General features: G+C 41.7%; 1 protein-coding gene across 1 annotated transcript in view; it reads left to right on the forward strand.

Annotated features, from left to right (window-relative positions):
- Positions 1–888: 888 nt before the first annotated feature.
- Ptpdc1 (protein tyrosine phosphatase domain containing 1) overlaps positions 889–25,682 on the forward strand; it is a 51,091-nt gene continuing 26,297 nt past the window's right edge. Inside the window, exons 1-2 of the mRNA XM_050144435.1 lie at positions 889–1,358; positions 15,862–15,955. Coding sequence (XP_050000392.1) covers positions 912–1,358; positions 15,862–15,955 — 541 coding nt within the window. The 5' untranslated portion in view covers positions 889–911. The remainder of the gene's footprint in view (positions 1,359–15,861; positions 15,956–25,682) is intronic.

Genomic DNA, 25,682 nt, shown 5'->3' on the forward strand with positions numbered 1-25,682 from the left:
TGGCACTATTGCCTGGCGTTCTTGATTCTTGTTAACTTTAGATGGAGTGAACTTTGTTAACTGTGTATACAGAATTATATTCCTTAGGTTTATGTGTTTGCAACACCGTACAACTAATTCAAAGCCTACATTCTAGTTTATCCCGTTCACATCCATCAGTGTCATGTGCTCCACAAACCCAGTGATGGCATGAAATAGGAAAAATGTATGTCAAGAAAAATGTATGTAAAATGTACCCAGCACAGGGCACCACGGAGCAAACACTTGTCAACAAACTGGTCTGCACTGGAAAGATTTTTTTTCTACTGAGCTGTACGAGTTAATAGGACTTCTTGCAGAGTTTGACACCAAAGATGGAGCAGAAGCTGCCAGATGCCTATTCATCTTCATCCCTCCGTCTTTGGGTATGGGATTTCCTTCAGCACAGTAAAGGGCCCAGCGAAGATATTTCTCAACTACACGAGGCCATGTTACTGAGTCTGAGTATATGAGATCTCTAATATGGTTAAGTTATTGGGTGGGCTTTTAGCAAAGTCCTTCTTTATGAAAATAAAGGCATCGTGTTTTATTTCCCTCACCTTCCCCCCCCCACCCCAACCTCCATCCACTCCTCAGAGAGGATAAGGGAAGACTAATTTTTTAAGGGTGACAAAGTAGAACGTTTGGATCCTTGGGTAGAGCCAATTCTCCTCTCTCGCTCTCATTCAACTTCCCCTATTAGTACAGTACTAGAGCAGATATTTAAACTGTCATTGTGCAAGACAATACTTCCACTATATTTATTTTGCACATTAAACACATCCGATGCATAATACAGGCTTTTCTTCGCTGGGAGCTGCGACGGAGCACGTGGCTCTGTCTGCGAAGCCCCAGGGCTGTCCTCGTTCCTCCTTCCTCACCTGCGACTTTGCATGGCGCTATGGGGAGTCGCTGCCCCTATGTTGCAGGCTGGCAGCCGCTCCAGCTTAAGACCCTCCGCGCAGAGGCCTAGGCGGACCGCGAGACCACACGGCCCCAGACGGGCCTCCAGCCGCGCGCGCCGGTTCGAAACCCCTCGGAGCCATCCCGCGCGTCACGGGCCGCCTCGAGCTGCCGTTGGCTGGCGAGTGTCACGTGCACAGAGTGGCTCCGGCTATTGGCTGGCGGGCCGGGCGCGCGCAAGGCAGCGCCGGCGACGCGGCGTCATCGGGTGCCGGGCCGCCGAGTGGCCCGTGCGCGCGCCGGAGGGAGCCGTTGTGTGGCGCGCCCGGCGGGGAGTCTGTCCCGCTGCTGGCGGCGCGGCCGGGCCCGGCCTTAGACGTGCGAGACCGACCGGCCGGCTCCTGGGCTCCGAAGCCGGAGAGCGAGCGCGCCAAGAGGTTCGGAACCTGCAGCCAGTTAGGCGCCCGCCGAGCGGCCCCCAGACGGTTGTCCTAAGGAGGCGGGTGATGGAGGGAGGCGTGTAGTAGGCGCATCCCTAGGGGCGGGGCGGGGTCCAGGGCGCCCCTCCGTCCTGCTCAGAGGGGCGACGCTCCGAGGTCTCGTGAGCAGCGGGATGCCTGGGTGTTTTAGTTGAAAAATCTCTTGATTAGCAAATATCCGTAACTAATTTTTTCATTAAAAAAAAAATACACCAAGCAAGACAGTCACAAGCTGGTATCAGATGACCACTTTGTGATCCCTAATTCAGACCTAATTCTGCTAGTAAATGAGTCACTTGACCTTGTCCAAGTCACTTTTCTCTCTGACGTGCATTCTCAACCTTGATAATGATGGCCCTGTTCGTGTGTGTGTGTGTGTGTGTGTGTGAGTGAGTGTGTGAAATCTTATATAACCCAGGGTTTGTGGCCTTTCAGAGGACCACAGCATAGATACACAGCACCTGTGGTATTAAATTTTAATGGAAAAGAAAATATAATAAAGAAAGCCCCCGGGAGTAGGCTGGGGGGGTTGAGAAACACTACTTTAGGGACATAGCTGATCAAATATTCCGCAAGTGCTGTCTGTGCTAATGATCACGAACTATCATTTATTGACTTAGAGCTGAAAGAATCTGAGAAGCTATTATCGTGGGCATTTTAGAATTTTGTGTCCCTGTAGACATCCACGTATACCCACTCCTCACCCCCACTCTGCACTTAGCACAATCTTTAACAACGAAGTCATTCTAGTTTTTTATTTTCGTTTTTCTCTGAGAGAATGGAAGGCTTGGGTGACTTGCCACAATCCGAGCTAGTAACTAAAAGAAATAGGATTTAAACACGAATGTATGTCCCCAAACCGCTCACCCAGAATCACGTGGTTTCCAGATCCCCTGTGCGACTGTAGCCAAGTACCTATGACCTTTTAGAAAGCATGGATACCCAGGCATTGCTGAAAACCTAGGACCAGCATGGAATTTGCCTGAAATCTCATAGACGATTCCCGCTTGGTAACCCATAGTCCATGTTAGCAATAACTAATTACTCACCCGATCCCAATGTTTTCACAGGGTTGTGTTCTGGAGACTCAAATTTCCCATCTCTATCTAGCACTGCTTCTATTTTCTCTTCAAGAGGATGGGTTTCTTCAGAAGAAAATCCTTCATTGGTGAAATCCAAGGGTTATGGTAGAGCACTGTTGAATAGCTCTCCTTTTGAAGAAAATCCTGACAATTTGAATTTGCTTTCTCACTTTTTACACGATCTCCCTTGAGTGCTACTCAATATATTTTTAAAAACAAACAACAAAAAAAACAAACAAAAAACCAGGCTCAAGGTGCTAATTGTAAAGTCACTGTGAATCACAGACCCTACGAAGAAGAGTTTGAAAACCACAGTTTACCCGTAAGACCACCAGTCTAACAAGATGACATCATGGTCTTTATATTGCTTTATCTTTGTTAGTGACGTCTCTCATACCACATAAGTTATTCAGGTCCAAAAAATTTAGAAAATTCTCAGAGATGAACTTGAACATCACAATTCCAAATCTGGAAAACAAATTGAAAATTATTCTGAGGATAAACTTCAAATCACTGTTCTCTTAAAAGCACATTTCAACCCTTTTTCCAAACCCAAACCTGCCCCTATGTCCAAAGTTCTCCATCCCCCTCAGTTCTGAAGGAAGCAGTATGGAGGGAGGCTATTGCGAAGCGTGCTAGAGAGTTTGGGAGTGCAGATTACTCTTTGAAAGACTGATTTCAAACCCTTTGTGCAAGTACTCAGAGCACTGTGACCCAGGTGAATGGTATCTCAGAAAATGGTAGTTATGTTAGGTAAGGACTTTCTGAGTGGTACGTCTACACAGCCAGGTTCTGGCTGCTACAAAACACCGTCTCTGGTTTGGATTTTTCCGAAAATGGGTAAGCATGAGTCTGTAGACCAGCCTTCCCGTCTGAATGCTATAATGTTTATATAGCAAGGGGAGCTGACCACCACAGATGAAGAGAAAAGCCACAATCACAGGGAGGAAATGATGTCATCTTTTAATGTCTGAGTTATTTCTGTTAATTATAGTTCAAGTAACATTGTTCTATGCACACCTGTTCCACCTTGTGATTAGGACATTATCCCTGTCAATCAACTTGCTTCACACACATATATATATAAAGTTAGAACATTCTTTCATCAAGAAATTTTGAGTACTTACTGTATACTAGATATGATAATGGTGTAAGTGTACCTACTACAGAATTCCATAGTAAATTCCTGTGTATTTAAGAAGGACTCTGATGTTGTCTGCTTGTGGAAACAATTTGCATTTCAATTCATAGCTTTGCAAAGCCAGCCCTTGGTAGTTTTATTTATTTATTTATATTTATTTTTAATACCTGGTTCTAGAGATTTTAGGGATTAATTGCCTGTTTTTTTTTTTAAATTGTGTTGTGGCTCTGTATTTTATTTTGCTTCCAATACTGCTTCCTAAGAAGTATGAAGTATAATATAATCATGTTTTGTAAATAAGATGTTTTTCTTCAAAGATAAAATATAGAGTTAAACTTAGAAAACATCAGTAATCAGAAAAGAGCATTAAAAAAAATCTATAACCCATTCTTAATCTTTTGGTATGTATTTGTCCACTCTTTTTTGTTTTGTTTTTGTTTTTTGTTTTTGTTTTTTGAGACAGGGTTTCTCTGTGTAGCCCTGGCTGTTCTGGAACTCACTCTGTAGACCAGGCTGGCCTGGAACTCATAGAAATCCCCCTACCTTTGCCTCCCAAGTGCCTCCTGAGTACTACTACCACCTGACCCACTCTTTCATCTGTGTTATATGTTGAACTGAGAACATACTCTGTATTATATGTGTAAACTGTGTTATTGTTATTATTGTAGTATGTATGTAGAGGTGTGGGTCCACACATCATGGTGCACGCGTGAGATTAGAAAATAACGTCTAGGAGTTGTTTCTCTCCTTCCCTGCTGGGATCCAGTGGTGGAATTTAGATTAGCAGGCTTCAGGGACAACCACTCTTACACCACTGAGCCATCTTGCCAGCCTGTGTATTATGTTTTGTGACATATTTTTAGTCTGATGATACATGGTAAATAAGTATGTTCTTTGCTCACATGACTCCAGTGTTTTGTTGCTAGAACTGGGACTAGAAGAATCCTGTTAATAAGTTACTGCACAGGACAAATTCAGAAGCCTAAACTGCTGACCCAGGACCAAAAGCCTCTGCTGTTTTTCTTTCACTAATTTTTGTTCCATTTCCACTTTTCTAGTCCCAGGACAGTGCGAGTCTGTTGGCAGCGTCCCTGAAGGAAAACTTAGAAGTGTAGTCAGCACCGGAGTGTTCTTGCAGATGTAGTTGGTTCTGCTAGACATTCTTGAAATGGAAGCATCCTGTTTATTTAAAAGGTGCTCCTATAGCTAAAGCTAGGAAGAGGTGGGCTTTATAAGTAGAAAAGAAAAGCAAGGAGTGGAACCCAGATTGGTCGTTAGAGGTAGCTGCAGATTTAAGAGGGGATTTTCTGTGTATGTCATTTCAGACAAACCAAATGCCTTCTGATTGGCTGCTGTTAACCTCCTGTTTGGAAGACTGGTTCTTTACAAGTTTTTTTTTTTTTTTTCTTTTTTGTAACCTAACCATTTGGGCTGGGCCTGGCCTAGTGGGCCTAGTACAAGAGCACACTCTAAAACATTGATTTCTTGCAGTTTTTAATCTACCACTCTCATTATGTGAATTGGATGTGTATACATAGAACATATTATTATTTTCTTCAACCACACTTCAACCACACGCTAAGAACCAAATCCAGGGCCTGGGGTCTGTTAGACAAGTACTCTGTCAGTGAGCAATACTCCCAGCCACTAAATATTTTAACCTAATGGATGGTCTTTGAATATCTACAGATATCCAGGCCATCATGAGCTTTTGAAGAAAGGGGACTAAACTAACTTTAATAAATTATTTCAATCATCTTAACAAAATAATAAGACTGTCTCAAACAAGGTAGAAGGCAAGGAACTTTACTTGAGTTCGTCTTCTGACTTGCACTCATGATTTTTGTGGTGCCTATTAAGGGCTCAAGTATTTATAAGATTGAATTGGTTTATGTGTGCCTGTCTCGTGGTCTTTTCTCTCTGAACATGTACTAGTTTGTGTATGTCCCTTTTGATCTGTGGCTGTGTATGTGCTGTTCTCATACTTTGGAAAAATATGCCTGCACGATGACATAACTTTATGTTATCTAAAGTTGAAACAGTGCAGAGTGGCCTGCCTGCATTCCTGTGTGTGAGGGTTGCGGCTGCTGTCCAGGGATGGCGGTGTTGCACTGTATTCTGTCCCCGGCCTGTGCAGCCCAGCCATCAGGAGTGCTCTCATTGGGCCTCCGTTCCTTTGACATTCTTGTCTGCTAGAGTTTTGAGCCCTTCTCTTCTTTGTAGCACTACAAGATGATCTGGGATCATCCTCTGTTCTAGCCCTAAAACAAGTCATCTCAACAAGGGTCCCTTTGTTGGAGAATGGTATTAGGAACCATCACAGTTTCACTGCTTTCAGGCAACTGTCTGCAGAGTTATAAAATACATGTATATGTACTAACTTGTATAAATGTAGATGCCTGTATAGTACTGATCGCCTCTTGTTTGTGGTCTTGCTTTCCATGCCTTCAGTTATCTAGTTAACCATAGTTTGAAAATATGAAATGGAAAATTCCAGAAATAAAATATTTGTAAGCTTTAAATTGCATGCCATTCTGAGTGATATGCAGTCTTGCACCCTTCCACTCTCTCCTGCCCTGGACATGAGTCATCCCTTTGTCCAGTGTACCCATGCTGTGAATGCTGCCCACTCATTAGTCACTATTCATAGGCTGTCACAATGCTTGTGTTCACTTATATAGCAATACTTGCGTACTTTGTGTAGCAGTCTAATGACTGTACCACAGTTCCTGTGTCCTTCACCTCACTTCATTCAATCATGTAGGCATTGTATCATCTCACATAGTAGATTGAATATAAGAAGGCATTTTGAGACAGCTACTTAACTAACTTAATATACTTAGCAGCATATCGTTAAATTATATTTTATTAGCTATTGCTAATCTTTTATTCTGCCTATTTTTTTTACAGTAGTCTATAGTAAATGTGTATGTATTAAAAAGAGCAGTGGGCATCTGTAGTTGTTACTGTGCATGGTTTCAGGCATTCACTGAGGAGCCTTGAGACACGTCCTTACAGTAAGGTGGGACTGTTCTATTAAGCTTACCAGGAATTTCCCACAGTGGGCCAGACTAATGCCGACATAGTCCACTTCTTCCTGTTTACCTGGAACTTCCTAGTCCATAGTCTCTGTTGCTGCTACATCTCTTCACCGATATTTCCTATCTCGGTGTACATGAACCATATTAGGACTGCTAACTTGACCTCCATAAAAAACACAACCTCATGTGTGTGGCCAGTTCTTTTCCTCTCACAGTTTCTGTTCATTCCCAGAGGATTTGTGACTTTCTCACCGTCTCCTTGCTGAGGCTCTGTCCTACTTTAGCACTGCAGGAAATTCTTTGTCGTAGCATGAGGTCTGTGCTGCAACCCATCCCCTTCTTGGTTGAATTCTTAAAAATCTTGGATTTTAAAAACCATTAGTAGATATTCTTTGTGTTTTGACAATCCATAGTTCTTGATAAGTAGATGACACAGATTTATAAGAGACAAAATAGTTTCCTGGTCCTGAAAATAATCCTGTGTTGTAACTCAGCTTCCGTCCTGAAAACTCTGGCAGAAACTGTCTACTTTTCTGTCCACGTAGTTTTGGTCTTTTCCAGAAAGTCTATAAATGTATTCATATGATGTATAGCCTCCTCAGACTAGAGTTTCCACTTAGCACAATCCTAGAACACATGAGATGAGAGACAGCTCTCTTGTAGGATCTACCCACGTTGCTCAGATGAACAGCTCTTTCATTTTGGTCACAGAACAGCATTCCTAGTACGATGTGATATCGCGGCTGCCCTGGCTTTGGTCTCATAAGCAATGACATAAGCAGTGACATCGCGGCTGCCCTGGCTTTGCGTTGTCATAGGCAGTGCTGCTGTGATGGCTCCAGGGCAGGTGCTGATGGAGTCTTCACATCAGCTGGGAACAGGGTTTCTGGACCATGCGCAGCTCTGTTAGGCACTGCTGAACGCTCTTCATTTTATTTCAGCATCAGTAAAGGAGTGTTCCAATTACTCTCAATATTTGCCAGCATTTGATGGAGTTATTGCTGGGCTGATTTGTACACTTTAACTTTTATATTGTCATTATACTGTGTGCACATATGCACACCATGGCATGTATGCAGAGGCAGAGGACAACTAGAAGTCTGTCTCCTTCCACACGTCAGTTCTGATTGGATGTGTTGTTAGGCTTATGCAGCATGTGCTTCTGTCTGCCAAGCCATGTCAACAGCCCAGGACCTTTTGTTTGTTTGTTTGTTTTTCATTTTTACCATGCTAATGTTTAGTGGTATATCATGACTTATTTTTCTCCTCCCCTATAAGGAGTGTACTACCAAATACTTGTCTAAATGTTCCTGATGTAAAATCATTATACTGCACTTGATTTTACCTTTTAACTTGTTATAACCAGTTTTCTGAGAAACCACTATACTGATGTCTAAAGTAGCTGTTCAAGTTTGCACTCCCACAGCAATGGAGGTGTGTTCCTCTTACTCCACATCCTCTCAAGCATAAGCTGTCATTGGTGTTTTTGATCTTAGTCATTCTGACTGGTGTAAGATGGTTTCTAAGAGTCATTTTGACTTTCGTTTCCCTGATGGCTAAGGATGTTAAGCAGTTCCTTTAGTGTCTTTCAACCATTTGAGTCTTCTGTTGAGAATTCTCTGTTTAGATCTGTACCCCATTTTTAATTGAATTATTGCTGAGTTCTTTATATATTTTGTAGATCAGTCCTCTGTCTGATGTGGGGTTGGTGAAGATTTTCCCCATTCAGTAGGCTGCCGTTTTGTCTTATTGACTGTGTCTTTTGCCTTACAGAAGCTTATGGGACTCCTGAGCATGTGAAAGAGTGGATCTCTGATTCTTGTGCCTGCTCTTGGCTCTCTTTTCCTCCTGTTGGGTTGCCTTGTCCAGTCTCAATGTGAAGTTTTTGTTTTATGTTATTATATTTTATTTTGTTATGTTTGGTTGTTATCCCCTAGAAGCTGATTCTTTTCTAGTAAGAATTTCTTTCAGATCAGATCTACCAGCAAAAATTTCTCGCAGGCTTTGTTTCAGCCTGAAAGTATGTAGATTGCTTCTTTACATCGGAAAGAGTGTTTGGCTGGGTATAAAATTTTTAGTTGACTATCTGTTTCTTTCAACACTGAAAAATGGCCTTTCCATTTCATTTTGACTTAATCTTTTATTTATTCATTTTTATTTTATGATTTTTTTGAGGTAGGGTTTCTTTGGGTAGCCCTGGCTGTCCTGGAACTCACTCGGTAGACCAGGCTGGTCTTGAACTCAGAGGTTCACCTGCCTCTGCCTCCCAAGTGCTGGGATTAAAGGTGTACACCATCACTGCCCAGCTTTGACTTGATCTTTTAAAAAATTATTATTCAGAATCTGTACATATGGGGGCTGGAGAGATCAGTGGTTAAGAGCATTGCCTGCTCTTCCAAAGGTCCTGAGTTCAATTCCCAGCAACCACATGGTGGCTCACAACCATCTGTAATGAGATCCTCCTCTGGCCTGCAGACATACACACAGACAGAATATAGTATAAATAAACAAACAAACAAACAAACAAACAAATAAATAAAAAGAGTCTGCACATATGAGTGAAGTGGTGAGCAGGACAGGCACTTGTGCCATATTGTGTATGTGGAGATGAGAGGACAACTTTATGGAGTCAGTTCTCTGTTTCAGCATTTATATGGGTTCCTGGGACCAAACTCAGTCACCAGGCCTGTGCAGCAAGCATCTTTCTTTACTCATGGAGCTATTTCACTGCCCTAACTTTCATCTTTTTTCTTTTCTTCCTTCTTTCCTCCCTTTTCTTTTTTCTTTTCTTTCTTCTCTCTCTCCCTCCCTCTCCCTCTTCCCTCCCTCCCTTCCTTCTTTCCTCCCTCCCTCGTTCTGTCCATCTCTCCCTTCCCTCTCCTTCTCCCTCTCCCTCCCCCCCCTCTTTCTCTTTCTTAGAAAAGGTCACACTATGCAGCCCTACCTGACTTGGAAGTTAATATGTAGACCAGGCTGGCCTTGAACTCAAAACTATTTGCCTGCCTTGCCCTTCCAAGTGCTGGGATTGAAGGTATGTGCCACTGCAGCTGGCTTGAGTACCATTTTTTTTTTATGAATCATAAGTCAGTAACTTTTTCATGGTTGCATTCTGGACTGAACTCCTCTGCTTGACGTGCGTTGTCCCTTCATGTTCATATGCTTTCTGTCCTCCAGCTACCTTGCGAAGATAGTTGGCCTATTCCTGCTCCTTGTTCTGTGTGCTTACTTTTAAGAAAAGGTTTATATTTATCTTCGTGTGTGTGTGTGTGTGTGTGTGTGTGTGCACGTGTGTACCTGCCTGCCAGCCTGTCTGTGTCTTTTAGTTTGTCACATGTGTGCAGGTGCCTGTGGAAGCCAGAAGAGGGCATTGGATTCTCGGAAACTGTAGCTACAGGCAGTTGTGAGCTATTGATGGAGCAGGGAACTGAACTTGGGTTAGCGGGAAGAGCAGAAGGCTCTGTGGCCCCCAGAGTGCTTATTCTCTTGAAAATTTCTGCAACCCTTTGCCTTGTTCTGGAAGAAGGAAAGACTGGTAAATGAGCTCAGCTTAAACCAGACGTCCTGTGTGTCCTGCTGTGGAAGGTCTAACTCATTCTGGGAATCCCTAGGAGCACATTCCTGACATATTTTAAGTCACTTGAAATGCATTTCACATATTTCCTCGTCAGGAATTAAATGGGTAAAAAGTCTCCGTATCCTTTCTAGTCTAGAAATGAGCAGTCATAATAAAAGCAAATAACAAACCATGTTGAGCTTTTCATGATGAACAGTAAGTGATTGAAAAAAGCTTAAAAGTCACAACGTGTGTGAAGATATGCATATATAGATATATAATTGTTATAGTATCATATCAATATATATTAAAAGGGATATCTGAATAATGAACATGATAGCAATTCACATAATGATGTTCAAAGGGACATGGTATCTGGTACTTGACCAAAAAGTAGCCCATGTTTTAAGCAGTCTGGTTTTATTGACATCAGCCTGATAGCAATTTCCTAATTTCAGGCAATTTGGTTTAAGATAGAAACTCAGTAAGAACATTAATACCCAAATCTCACCCAGGAATATTAGCCAGCTTCCTGATTTAGTTGAAGATATGGGGCTTCTCAGTATATTTCATGATATTATGGGAATTGGCTTAGAAACTGTAAAATATGTTTAATGTTGACAGCTGAAGAAAGCCAGGCAGCAGTCCTCCGTGACAAACTCTTTAAATGGAAATCTGCTGTTAGGTGTGTGTAGACTTCTTGCCTGCTATAGTGGTTCTGAATATGTGACCACCACGGAAGCCAGTTAGAGGCTCTCAGTTCTTGACCTTCTGAGTCTGAAATGAGGGTGGAGGCAAGCATTGGGTTTTTATAACATTTAACCAGTTTCTTTTTACTTATGATACTAGAAACTGTGTAAGACAAATGCTGAACCATAGTCCCCAGCCCACCAGGTCATTCTGATGGGTGCTGAGCTGGGAGTTGTCTGTCTTGATGATCTTAGAAGTGTTTGTACCTTAATTTGAGATTGGCTCCGACCTGGAGGATAACTTGCCAGGTGCAGATACTAGCAGGAAAAAGGGAGTGTGGAACAGCTTCAGCTATGGCTACCAGTTTACCTCATTTGTCTTGTCCTGAAGTATTGTCTGCAGAGTATGACTTGAGCAGCATAGGTCTTTAAAGGGTGAAATAGGGTTCCTGGAGTGTTATTTTTCTGTGCTGTGTGACTTGCCGCCTGGGAGCCTTGCAGTCTTCCCTAAGGTGTAGTTAAAGTGTGAGATCACAGAAGCCAGTGAAGTTAGTAGTAAACTGCCAGACAGATTGTCTTTTTAAGATGGCCTTCAGCCCCCTCTCTGAGGACTGTAGATAGGGCTGTTTTCATAGTGCCTGAGCCTACCCAGACCTAGGTAAACCTTTACTCAGCCCTACAAGATAAGGAGAAATGAGTAAAACATGTAATTGGCATTTAGGGGGTATCCTAGCAAGGAGGAAATGTGGGCTGAAGCTGAGAGGAAAGCAGATCCAGTCCCTCGAGGAATTAGAACACAAATTTGTCAGATGAAAGATTTACAAGAAATTAGAAACTTGAATATGTTCAGGAAAGCATCATAAAACATCTTGTATTTGTATTGTTCTGCCACACAGTTATATGCTTTCAGGGTCACTGAGACAAGTAAGGCATGGTTACAGTTCCTGCTTTATAGATGGAAAATGGAGATTCAAGTAGTGGTTGATGTTCACTGTGCACTCACCTAATCCTGAGTCCTTGTTATGTGCTAGGTTCCAGTGTAGGTTCTAGAAATTCAGATGTTGGCAAAGCAGATCCTCCTCAGAAAATGTATTTCTATGAGTTTACATTATAGAAGAGGAAAAGCAGACAATAAACAGGATAAATTATTAGTATTCTAGAGTGTTTTTACCATGATCCTATTGAGAAATACTGTAATTTGGTATGATTTAAATTTTAAGGTGGGCTGTGTGAAGGGTTTTTGGAAATAGAATGACATGCTAGGCATGGTAGCATATGCTTGTGATACTAGTACTTGGGAGATGGAGCTAGAGGGTCAGGAGTTCAAGGTCACTGTCCGCTCTATGGGAATTACCGTGGGTCTTGGAAGAGACTTTAGACTTAGATATTAAGCAGTGTTGAAACTATGAAAGATTATGGGGACTTTTGATGTTGGACTAAATACATTTTAAGTTATGATATGGCCAGCAACCTAGGGGGTGGAGCAGGGAGTGGACTATGATGGTTTGAATGAGAATGTCCTGCATAGACTCAGATGTTTGAATCTTAGGTCCCCAGCTGTTCTGTCTATTCCACCTATCTAAATCCTGCCCTATCAAAAAGCCAAGGCAGTTTCTTTATTAATTAATGAAAGTAACAAATAGACAGATGAACCTCCTCCATCACTTCCATTTGAGCACCATAATATTTATGTGGCCTGGATAAATTCATTTACATTCTTAAGCATCTGTGATTATTGTCTAGAATCTTACCATACTGACTGACAGTGTAGCCCATAAGAGTGAACACAGACCTCACACATCAGAACGACAAGAGTATAAATTAGTAAATTGTGCTCCTCCAGAACTCAGACACCTTGGAAGTGGGGACAAGAAGGGATCTGCCCTTCCTCAGGTACCCAGGGTCATCCTGATGTGCTTGAGCTGGAAGCATGAAGGAAGGGTTAGAGCACTTGCTCAGTGCAAAGTCTCTCGAAGAAATATGCAAAACACCGTTGCCTCCGCAGCACAGAAGAGAGAGCTGAGGTTCTTGAGTGTCTCCCAGCCTGGTCTCTGTGAAGTGAACTGATTATGAAGTAGAACATTACTTCCTGACTGTTGTGACCGTGTGAGTAATAGTTCGGCGCTGTACTCAAGTTTTAAGTAGTAGGTACTAATTAGTGAAATGTGTGACTAATTCCAACAGTTGAGTCATCTGGGGGACGGGTTAGGGATGAAAGAACTGTGGTACAGAGTGAGCAAAACCCTTGTCATTGAGTCAGGAAGTTACATAAGAGTGAAATGTCAGGATTAAAATCGAAACTCTCCTTGTCCTGCAGCTAGGCACACGAGTAGGTGAGTTGTGAATGGAGCTGGCATGTTCTTAAGACTTCTTGGAAGCTCAGCTTCACTATTAGCATGACAATTAGACAGGTAATGCTGAGAGTCGCTGACAAACTATTTTAAGGAAGGAGCAAAATGACGATAACCTGGGAAGGGAATGGAAAAAATTACAGTATTGATTTGCAAAGTGAAATACCAAGCATCTCCTTTGTGTCAGGCATTGCTTTAGACACGTTTACACATGCATGCGTATACAGTCTTTCTCTTCCTTACATCCTCTGAAAGTACACATATAATCATTCTGCAACAGAAATCAAAGCTCAGACCAGTTCATATAGATGGCAATTGAGTAACTAAGATTTAAACACAGAACTCTGACTCGACAATATATTTAAATCTTGATATATTTGATCAGCAATTATGTGTAACTATACTGTGTTTCTATGCAAAGAAGCATACAGTAGACAATATTTCAGAGATCTCAGATTTGAGTTTCAGAGATGAGTGGAGAGACTTCTGCTCCTAACACATAAATAAGGCAGATGGGTATTCTTAACTAAAATATTAGACAACCTTATAAAAAATTATTGGAAAGCAGGCAGCCCATGGCTTTGGTCTCTTAGAGATGTAAACACGGTGACTTTAAGGTTGCACCAGCTGCCTCCCTAGGGACAGTTCCAGACTTGGGCTTAGAGAGGGACCAGGCCTTCCCAGAGATACATAGAGGGCTGAACTCAGTGGAGCCAAAGTAGCTAGGATTTGCATAGTTAAGGTCTCCCAGAGAGGGGAGGACACCCCACCTGAGAAGGTCTCCAGCTTTTCTGAACTGCAGTTTGGTGAGTACTGATCTGTATAAACCCTCTGAGACCAGGAAAATACAAGTCGGGGAACTTGCCCCAAGTAGTTCTGCTCTGTCAGCTAGAATGGGAAGGCCTCTGGACACCTAGGGGCAAATCTATAGAAAAGGTTAGCCTTAGCAGTACATCTAAACTAGCCCAAAGTCAAGGCCAAGAAGGGGCAGCCCCAACGAACATTTCAAAGAAAAGTTCCTTTTTAGGAATAATAAATTCTTTAATAAGAAAAAGTCAAGACCAGCTGGAAAACTAACCAGAATTTTTTTTGAGGAAGGTGGATGAGAAAGAACTCAAAGAGGGAAAACAAGGAGGAAGATTACAGGTGTTTGGGTGGCAAGGAAAGCTCAAATTTCTAAAGCAGTGAAACTCAGGCACCAGATTCCCAGGTAAGGGCAGATTGACAACCACAGCTGAGAAAGGATTCTGCATGGTGTACTGTAGGCTTAGCAGATACAAGCAGAACTGACTTTCTGTTGTCAGACATTGAAGGCCGTATACTCTGTTTCTCACATTGACTTATTATTATATATCTCAGACCTGTGAGAATTGACAATATAACTCCCATAATTAGACAGGCTTTCTATTCTTGTACACTATTTGTTTTGTTCTGATGGAGGCTTTTTGCAGTGAGGGGGGTTGAACCCAGCCTCCAGCGTGCTAGGCTAGTGCACTGACACCAAACTGTATCTCCAGCCTTGATCGCCTGTATCAAAAGCGCTGTGCGCTGCCAGAGCTCAGCTGGTAGTGCTGCACAGCAGGCAAGAGGGTTGGTTGGTTGGTTGGTTGGTTGGTTGGTTGGTTGGGGATTTTTTCTCATTTTGAGATAGTGCCTCACTTCATAGTCTCAAATTTGAGATCCTCCTCTCTGGCCTCCCTTGTGTGGTTGGGTCTTTTCGACACCACACATGTAACCACGATGACAGCCAGAGACATGTAACTAGCACCCTGAATATACGGAGAATGGAGATTGTGCTTAAGAAGTCACTATGATGGAAAATATTGCATTCTAAAAAACAAGAACACCCCCTTCTTCCTGCTAGAATATTTTCTCTTCCCAAGGAATCAAAATGTACCCAAGTGTGTGACTGTGAGTAAAAAAATTGGGCACAGAAATCAGATATGGGCAGTTTTGCATTTTCATTTTTGTGTGAATTTTCAGTATAAATTCAGGAACATAAAACATTAAGTCTAATTGTGACAAAGAAAAGCTTTCAGCAGTTTAACATAACAATTGTAAACAGAAATGTAAGAATTTCTGTAAGATACCAGTATCTAGGTTTGTCTTTAGTTGTTTTGGTATCTGTGTGATGTGTGTGCTCTGAGAGTGCAGACGTGTGCATGTCAGGGCACATGGGGAGGGCAAAGGACAACCTTGGCTAGAAAAAGTTATTATACTAGCCCTTTTTTTTTTTTGAATCAGGGTTTACATACCCCTGGCTGTCCTGGAACTTACAGAATTCCAGAACTCAGACTGGCTTCAAACTTACAGAGATCTGCCTGCCTCTGCCTCCCCAGTGCTGGAATTAAATGTGTGCACCACCACCCAACTTTAGTTTACCCTTCTTTGTACTAAGTTTTCAAATAGTACATCTGGGGATGTGGGTCTATAGTGGAGTACTGAGTTCAGTCACACAGAGAAGGAAGAAAAGAAGAAAGGGCCACATAGTTAATGGCTGCCACATCGGGCAGCAGGTGTCTGACATGATTAGTTTAGCAATAATCTTTTTTTAAAAAAAATTGATTAGTTCAGCAATAATCTTTTTTTTTTTTCATTTTCCAGCAGACAACTATGGCTGCAGGAGTCTTGCCGCAGAATGAAAAGCCATATTCCACTTTGGTGAATAACAGTGGGTATGCCGCTGCAAACATGGATGGTAATAATCTCTTTAGTGTACTTTGTGTCTCTGTGGAAATTAATGCTTAATAAAAGTAATTATGTGAAAGTATCTGAAAGAAAAAGCTCTATTCTTCACTTGAAGCCCAGGTCCAGGTGTTTTCTGTGACCTTTTCTTTCTGTTTGGCCTGGTAGAGTTCCTTTACAAACCCTGGACAATGCTCTTGGCCTTTTGAAGTAGAGATGTTAGAAGCAGTGCGTGTCTGCCGATTGTTATCTTAAACCGAGGTTGCACGTTTGTTCCTACCCTCAAACGCCTACTGCGAGCCAGCCGTTTGTTTCTTCTCCCTCAGTGCATGCAAGAGCCACTTGCAAAGCATTCAGCAGTGCTCAGGCCCACTCTGCCGGGGCTCTTGTGTGCGTTTCCCTGTGCTGCCAAAAAATATTATATTAATAAAATTATAATTAATTCAAAAGAGAAAATGGTTATTTGGCTCATGGTTACAAAGGTTTCAGTCCATGGCCAGCTGGCCTATTCCATTTGAGCCTGTATGAGGTCAAACATCATGACAGAAATATATGGCAGAGGAAACTGCTCACTGGGTTGGGAGCAAAGACAGGAGAGGTCAGAGTCCCAGTATTTCTGTTACAGGCATGCTCACAGTAACTGACCTCACTAGCACCTGCCTCTTAAAGGTTCTACTGGCCTTCAGTAGCATCACAGACTGATGACCAAGTTTTGAGCATAGGAGCCTGTGAGGGGCATTTAAGATTTCAGCCACAATGTGGGCCTTGATACCATCACAAGTGGTAATCAGAAGAAATGTTGAGCATTTTCTTGGCAATATCTTGCAGGATATTCTAACCGTAAAAGTTCATTTTTATGCTGTTGAATAATGGACTTTGCAGGATTTCTTCTCACAGTGTGGCTGAGATGATAGGAAAGTAAAGGAAGAAGCTCTGACTGCAGCTGTTGCCTTCAGTGCTTGCTGGGAACAGTCAGCTCTCAGTTCCTTGTGTTCTTACTGGAATCTGTCCATCCTAGGAGGGCCCTCTCTCACATCGAGAGAAACAGTGTTTCCCATGGCTAAAGCCCAAAGCCTTGTAGGTCCTCCATCTGTCCGCTGTGTCTGGCTTTAGAGGAGCTAACCCTGGTAACTGCCGTGTGTGGACACTGTCTGTGCCAGTCCTCTTCCCTGCCAATTTCCTTGGCCCTGAAGTAACAACAGCAAACGCAGTGACAGTGTCTATGCCATGTCCCCTCCGCATCACCTTAGGCAGCAAATGGAACAGTCACACAAGCCTGCTTGCTTGCTTGCTTTCTTTCTTTCTTTCTTTCTTTCTTTCTTTCTTTCTTTCTTTTCTTTTCTTTTCTTTTCTTTCTCACAGTTACCTTCTAGTGGATTTCTTTTCTGGAGGGGTTCTGTTAGCTTTGATAGGGGAAACTCATTACACGGAGAAAAGTAGGGCTCCACCTACTGAATCCAGTCATCCAGGTTTCAGGGACACCTGAACCCTCTGCACTTTCCCGAATGCCCCAGGGAGGGAGACCATTTTGATCAGTAAAGAAGCTGATTTTTCTTAGCTTTTCAAATGTTTTAATTGAATAATTTATTAATATTTTTCATATTATAAAATGTACATAAAAGTACAGCTAATTTTTAATTAGGAAGAAATCCAGAAAAATGTACTTAATATCTAACTTTTAAAAATTGCATCTCATTAAAGGTAGTCAGTTATACTTTATTATATTTTAGGGTGGAGAATAGCTTTTTGAATGTTGGCTAATGAATCATTAGAAAATTTAATGTCAAGGTACATGAATAAAATACTTAATTTTTGACAGGCAGTGGTGATTCACGCCTTTAATCTCAGTACTCAGGAGACAGAAACAGGCAGATTTCTGTGAGTTCGAGGCCAGCCTGGTCTACAGAGTGAGTTCCAGGACAAGTTTCAAAAAACTACAAAGGAACCCTGTCTTGAAAAACCAAAAACTAAATAAATAAATTAATAAATAAAATAAAAAAAAAACAAACAAACTTAACATTTAGAGGGAAAAAAACTAGCTTTCTGATGAGACAAACCTAGATTTAAGTCTTGGCTGTACCACTCACAAACAACAGTTCTGAACAGAGCCACTCTCATTAGGGAGAACTCCTAAATCACAGAAGTACAGAGAGTAAGATAGAGGGGTTCACATCCCCATGTCACCCCTCACATGCAGTTACAGTTCCCAGCTGACAGTTGTGTCACCCACTTCCTCTGCACTCACAGTGGGTGTGTATCCCTTTAGTAAATACCACACTGCCATAAGGAAAATTCTAACTCATGATATCATCAGCATTCTAAATAGTGTTCAGAATTCTCACTATCTCATACCTATGTCCCATAAATGTATTTATGTATCATTTGTATCAGGATCCAAAAGGTGTCACTATGTTGTCACTTTGTTAGGCATATTAAATCTGTGTATAGTTGGGTTGGGGTTTTGACTTTATAGAGTTTGCTACAATTTTGCCAATATGTCTATTAGGTATTTCTTATTCTTATGAATACTATAGAGACAAATCAGAATGAGTTTTTAATTGACTAGAATATTACATGAATAGTGCAATAGTCCTCCTTTAGATTTCCATATTCTTCCTTCTTGTGATGCTTTGAAAAACAAAAGAACTATGTGAGTCTTAGAAGTTGGATGAAAAGCATATACGAAGAGACTGGGGGGATGGCTCTGTTGGTAGAGTACTTGCCGTGCAAGCATTGAGGACCTGAATTCAATCTCCAATTCCCAAGTTTAAAAGAAAAAAAGCCAGATGTAGTGATTCAGAGTTGTAGTTCCAGCACCAGAGAGGAAGAGGCAGGGACATCCTGGCTCTCGTTGACTGGCTACCTAAGCCTAGCTTAGCTTAAATGGTGAGTTTCAGGCCAGGGAGGTAGATGACAGGCCTCAGAATGACACTTGAGGTGGTCCTCCAGCCTGTATCGCATGAACAGACAGACAGATGCACACACGCATGTGAGACGTATGCATACACACAGTCCTTTGTTCACCTATGGATCCCATTCAAGTTTTGTCAGCAGTTCCTATATTATCCTTTAATACCTTTAATAGCAAAAGGTCTTTTTTTTCTTTTCTTCCTTTTTTTTTCCCCTTGAGACAAGGTCTTGCCATGTAGCCCTGGCTTGTCTCAAACTCTGTTTCTCAAGGTGTCCTTAAAACTCACGTTGACCCTCCTGCCTCAATCTCTCAAGTGCTTGGTTACAGGCATTCTCCATAATATTCTGGCCTTGTAATGATTTTAAGTCTCTTTCAAAGACCTTAGGCCTTTTCTAATGACCTTATTTGTTTACTATCATGGCTAAATTATTTTGTATCATGCATCCAGGTCTGGAATGTCTGCTCTCTATTAATGGTACCTCTGAAGTTATAGTTTTGTTATATAACTAATATAACCAGTTTTGTTATATAACTAATATAATCAGGTCACCCAAGATGTCATTTTGTTCTATCACTGGGAATTTTAAGTTTGATCATATCAGTAAACTGGTATCTGCCAAGATTTACCCAGTATAAATTATTGTCACTTGTCGCGGCTCTACCTCAACCCGCAAGGATGACGCGACCACCGGAGCTCTTCTCACCGCAGTTTATTCCAGGACTTTATTCACTTTCTCTCTCTCTCCTCCTCTCTCCTTCCTCTCTCCCCGGGCAAACCTCTCCCAGCCCTTAAGTAGGCATGGGCTGCCAATCCCAGATTGCCAGGTGGGCATTGCCCATAGGTTCACGTATATGCAAGCAGCTAATAATCATTGCCTTATCACAGCATAGGTCAGGCCTTAGACATCTCAGGAGTTGATTATACATCTCCATCAGGTGTGACTCCACGTAGCTCGCTACAGTCACTCTCTCCATTCATAGTTAATATTTCATAGAAAGACGCTTTGAAGCCATGTAACGTCCTGTTCCTATCACCTTTGACTCAGTAGTGTTACAGCACCTACTGGTGTTTCTCCCTGAGTCATTACAGTGATAGATGACTGTGTTTGTGAGGGGCATTCTACATAAGGAACAATCTTCGCTTCTTTGTGTGTTCAGTTATTTCAGTGTGGATTTGTATTTTGTTCAATGGAATCTGGTCCTGTTTGTCTTGGTGTTTCAGCTTTTCTCTATTCTCTGCCATTCCTGAGACACTAGCTCGTTTTCCTCCATTTCTGCTCTATCTTTGAAAGCTGATATTTCTCCAAGAAGTCCTACTTCATTTTAGTGGGTAATGGCCCTTTTTAAAAACCCAAATCTGGGGTGGGAGAGATAGCTCAGCAGTTAAAAGCACTTGATACTCTTCCAGAGGACATGAATTGAGTTCCCAGAAGCCACATCAATAGGTTTTTAATGACCTATAACTCCAGCTCAAAGGGATCTGACGCCCTCTTATGGCCTCTGTAGGCACTTGCACACACACACACACACACACACACACACACACACACACACACAATTTAAAACAAAATAAATCCGCTCCCCCCAAATCTGGGTATGCCCACTGCAGTTGCCCCATGTTGAGGTTCCCAAACCACTTCAGGCAAAGTTAAGGAACACACACACTCAAAATCACAGTACACATACCAATTTTATATCATATTTAATGTGCTCTGTGTATATATACCTATATATATGTAATATATATGTTTATATATAAACTTGGCATTGTTGCCTTCATGTCCAATCTAATATATGCTATCATTCTAGTTTTTTCCCATTTTTGTAATTCACTTCTCCAAGAATGGGAAACCTGCTCTTATCCTCACTGTGCCTGTTTATTCCTTCTTTTCTATGTCTCCCAGCCCTGCCCACACCACCCATCTCAGCTGATTTTCCTACACAGGGCTATAACCCCTCAGGTCACAATTTTCCCTACTGTGGGTCTGAACTCTGCTGGATAACTCTTGTTTAGGTCTACCTAGTAGATTTTCTCTTTGATGATATATTTAAATTGAGATGTTAAGAATTGTATATCCACACACAACAGAACTAGTTTCCTTTAATAGTGGTACCATGGCACTATTGGTCAGGGTTCTGGCCTTGCTACCAGATGCTGAGCAGTTCATCTACAAGGTGACATCTCCACGTATTTTCCAAGACTTCTGGCGACAGCTTATTTTCCTGTTTCTGTAACTATGCCATCTGGGAGAAGTTATCAAAACGAAGGCTACAGTCTGTGATCCTTTTTTTCATCTAGCACAGCTCCCTTGAGTTTCATCCAGGCCATGTGTATTATAGTAGTATATTCCTTTTTATTTCTGAAGCATGCCATAGTGTGTTTATTCATTGACTTCCAGAAAGGTTGTTTCAGTTTTGGGCTATTATAAACAAAGCTGCTCTGAATATACATGTGTAAGCTTTGTGTGAAGATGAGCCTCTGTTACTGTGAGATAAATGCTTGAAGAACTTCCCTCTTAGGCCATCTGATAGTTCTATTTTAATTTTATATGTAATTAGTAAACTTTTTCCAAAATGGCTATATTATTTTACTTTTTAAAACTGTGTGTACATGCATATGTGTATGAATATGATGTGTGTGATGTATGCACATGTGTGTGCTGGTGCACACAGAGGCCACAAGTGACTGTCTTTATGCACTGAGTTATCTTGGGGGCCCCATTTTACTTTTTTTTTTTTTAGCACTGTATAAGCGTCCAAGTTCTGTTTTTTCATCAGTTTTAGGTATTGTTTTATTTAGCTCTTCTAGCCAGTGGAGAATGACATTTCTTTGTGGTATTTTGTTTTTACGGTGCTGGGGAACAAATGTAGGCTCTTGTGCATGCTATGTGAGCACTTCTCACTGGACTATAGCTCCAGTTCCTCTTGATTTGTATTTCTCTATTGCAAATTGCATTTAGCTTTGGGCCAGTAAAGAACCGAGGGAAACTAATCCATGTTGGCTAATGACTGTAGCTATCATTTCTGTGCTTCTCTGTCACATGTACATTCTCCTTTGCTTAAGTCTGTGATGTCTTTTATCCCCTTCCTAACTCAGTTGTTAGCTTAAAAGAAAACAGCTTAAGGGAGGAATGGTTCGTTTTAATTGATGGTTTCAGAGGATTCTGTTCGTGGTGGCTTGGTCCCAGGTACTTGGACAGAACATTGCATGGGGCGAATGTGTGGCAGAGGAGAGCTGTTCTTCTCTTACTGCACCAGGAGGCAGAGGAAGGAAGAGCAGACTAAGAGCCCAGCATTACAGAGGCACAGCTGAAGGACCTGCTTCCTCCAGCTGGGCCAGCCTTCCAGCATTTCCACAACCTCCCAATATATGGCCACCAGCTGCAGACCAAGTGTTGAAAACATGGCGCCTCCCCTTGGCCCTTATACTGCGCTTGTCATGTGCTCATTTCCTGTAACCACAGCTCTCGTTCCTCATGCCCTGGTTTGTGTGCGTCGTCTCTCTTTTCTGTCTCGTTGATCTGTCTGTCTCACCTCTAAGCAGAGCCGTCGTGCTGTGATCACTATAGAGGACTCTTTCCACTTAATTTTCTTTTTAAATATTGTTGTAGCTATGACCTGTGACTCCCAGTAAATTTTAAATAAGCTTGTATATGTCAACAACAACAAAAAAAACCTGGCAGGAGTTTGTTAAGAATTAAATTATATAGATGAAATCAAGGAGCTTGCCATCTTTACTATACTGATTCAGTACATAATGTGTCTACATTGAGTTAATATTATTTTTATCAGAATTTTAAATTTTTCAACACATAGAATCCTACATTTTTAAAGAAGTTTATACTTGAGTGATTTTCTCTGGAGCGTTTGTATATAGCGTTATGTCACAGTGTCAGAAGGTTGGACACATGGACAGGTACCAGGTTAAAGTGATAGCTCATCCATTTGTGTGTGTCAGCTTCTCCAGAAGTTTATCAGTTACATCAATTAATTTTTCCATAAAGCCAGTAGAAAGCTGCCACCGTTTTTCTGTTTTAAAGTTTGTTTGTTTGTTTTTAATTTCTGCCCTTGTTCTTACCCTTCCAATGCTTGCTCTGTGTTTTTGTTTCTCATACCTTTCTTGTGACTGTGGTTGGATTGATTGAGATCGTTCCTCTTTAAAGTGGAATAAATTTCCTTTATTACTGTCCCATGTAATTCAGTATGTTCTATTTTCATTTTGATTCAATTCTGTGTTATGTAATTTCCTTTGAGACGTTCTCTTTAATCCATAAATTAATTTATAGCTTTGATATTTAATTTCTAAGTCTTTAGAATTTTTTCCTGTTGTCTTTCTGTTAGTGATTTCTAGTTCAATTCCTTTTTTGTTGAGAGAACATTCAAAGCTTCCAGTTCTTTTAAAAATTAATGCCAAGGCATGTTATAATTATAGTTCTTATTGAATAATTTCAATGTTGCATATCTGTTCATCATTTCCTCTCATTCAAGTTGTGATTTTCTTAATTCTTGGTGTGACAAATGATTTGTTACAGATTTTTGGACCCTGCTTTTTGTTTTTTTCTTACTTTTCAGCAGTCTCTGTATAGACAGTCAGCTACAGCTTCCTGTGAGAGGTATCTGCTCGGCCTCCCATGGCATGTGGGTGGGGTGGAAGTGCAGCTTTCCTCTGCTCTGTTGACACCTTCATGGTAGAAGTGGGCAGTGCCTTGCATGGTCAGGTTGCCTTTGAATCGTGTAAGATTAGCTCCTTGAGAAATGAAGTCATGGTCTGGCCCCACTGCCATCTAGGGTAGATGGGAGGTGACTCATGCTTTGTTGAGTTATGGTTGAACCTCATTTCCCTGCTGTGCCTTGTGAGTCACTTTCTCACCTTCCACCCTTCTTTTCTAATGGATGCCAAGTAGAACTGGGGGCTCAGCTCCCCACTGGGCCCCACTAGCACCAGGTGATAGGAAAGGGAGTGCAGACCAGCTTATATCACACCTTTCTTCTCATTGACGGAAAGTTAAAGTGGAGGAGGCTCAGGTTCCATGGGCTCCACTCACACTGGAGACAGCAGTGTGAACTAGCCCAGCCCTGCTTCATGCTTCATTGTTCAGTCTTGTTTCTACCGGGAGAATGTGTAGGTTTGTCTCCCTACTACGCCTCACCAAGACCAAAGTTTGGGCAAAGTAGAGTACTTACCAATCATAATTTGCACTGCTTTCTTTAGTCTCCTTGATGCTGGGTGAAGATGGAGGCTCGGCTGAGGAACTGGTAATATGGAGGGGATGGCAAGCCTGTTACTGACTAGCTGTGCATCAGGCTCCCATCAGGACTTGCTGCAGCGAAATGAGTGTAGACCGCAAGGCACTGCTTGCCAGAAGAATTGCCGCATTGTCTGCTAGTGCTTGATAAGGATGGGAAAACATCTCTATCCAGCCTATCACTTTAACCCCAGCAGGCAACTCAAAGTGCCGCATCCTTCTTTCAAACAGGATGCAGCAGACTAGCTCTCTGATGAATCCTCTGTGCTGCTCTGGTAGATTTGCTCTCCTTTGTCCTTCTGACACACCTGATGGGGTTGAGTCCTTTTCTGCAGGATCGGATGTTGGGGGGATAGGCAGCTTTCTGTTTGTTCCCTCTGAAACTGGAGTAAGAGAAACTATAGCAGTCATCACCCCCTCCACCGCTTTCTCTTTCTCCTTAGCAACCCTAAGAACCACCAGTCAACTTTCTGTTTCCACACATCTCCTCTTTCTGAACATTTTGTTTTAAACAGAATCATACAATGTGTGGTCTAGTGATTTACTAATATCACTTGACTTGATGGTTTTCAGAGTTCATTTGTTTTGCGTGTGTCAGTACGTATGCTCTCCAGTTGCATAGATAATAACTGTATTTTCAGTGTACCAGATGATAAATGTTTGGGTTGCTGCATGCTTTGGCTGTTCTGAGTACTGATTGTACAGAGCTGTGTGTAGACTGTCCTCACTTACTTGGATTTCTAACTAGGAGGAAAGCCTGGTTTATAAGGTCACTTCCTTTACACACAGAAGGACCTGCTGGACTGTTTTCCAGAGAGGTTGTTCAATCTTAAATTCCCATGGCAGTGAGAGAGGGCTCCTGTATGTCTGTTATCATAAACACTTGAAGCTTATCTGACTGTCCAATTATAGCCATCCTGGAAGGTGTGAAGAGATATTTCGTTGTTGTTTTTATAAACATTTTCTTAATGACTGCTAGTATTAAACATCTTTACATCTATTTATTGATCATTTCTGTATCTGTTTGGGATGTCACTTGCTATTAAGAATTATTACTGGGCTGGAGAGATGGCTCAGTGGTTAAGAGCATTGCCTGCTCTTCGAAAGGTCCTGAGTTCAATTCCTGGCAACCACATGGTGGCTCACAACCATCTGTAATGAGGTCTGTGTGCAGGCATACACACAGACAGAATATTGTATACATAATAAATAAATATTTAAAAAAAAGAATTATTACTATAGAATTGACATATCAAAACTTCACCCATTGTAAAGAAGGCATTGGACGTTATTGTAAGCACAAGGCTGGGCAGTGTGCACCACTGCGTTAACCCAGAGCATTCGGTAAGACCACAAAGGAATCTCATAGTGACCAGAAGTCGATTTCCAGTCTGCTGTCTCCCTGGTCCCTGAAATCACTTACTTTTCTACCCCTATAGATTTGCCAGTGGATTATTTTAGCATAACTAAATGCAGTGTCTTCAACCTCATTTAAGCAAAGTAGTACTTGATCCTTTTTATTGCTGGGTAATATTCTATTACATGGATATAACAGTTTATTAATCCTTTTGAGTTGAAGGACA

This window comes from Alexandromys fortis, unplaced genomic scaffold, assembly GCF_014885135.2.
Source record: "Alexandromys fortis isolate MF-2015 unplaced genomic scaffold, M_Fortis_MF-2015_v1.1 scaffold_1, whole genome shotgun sequence".
NCBI lineage: Eukaryota > Metazoa > Chordata > Mammalia > Rodentia > Cricetidae > Alexandromys > Alexandromys fortis.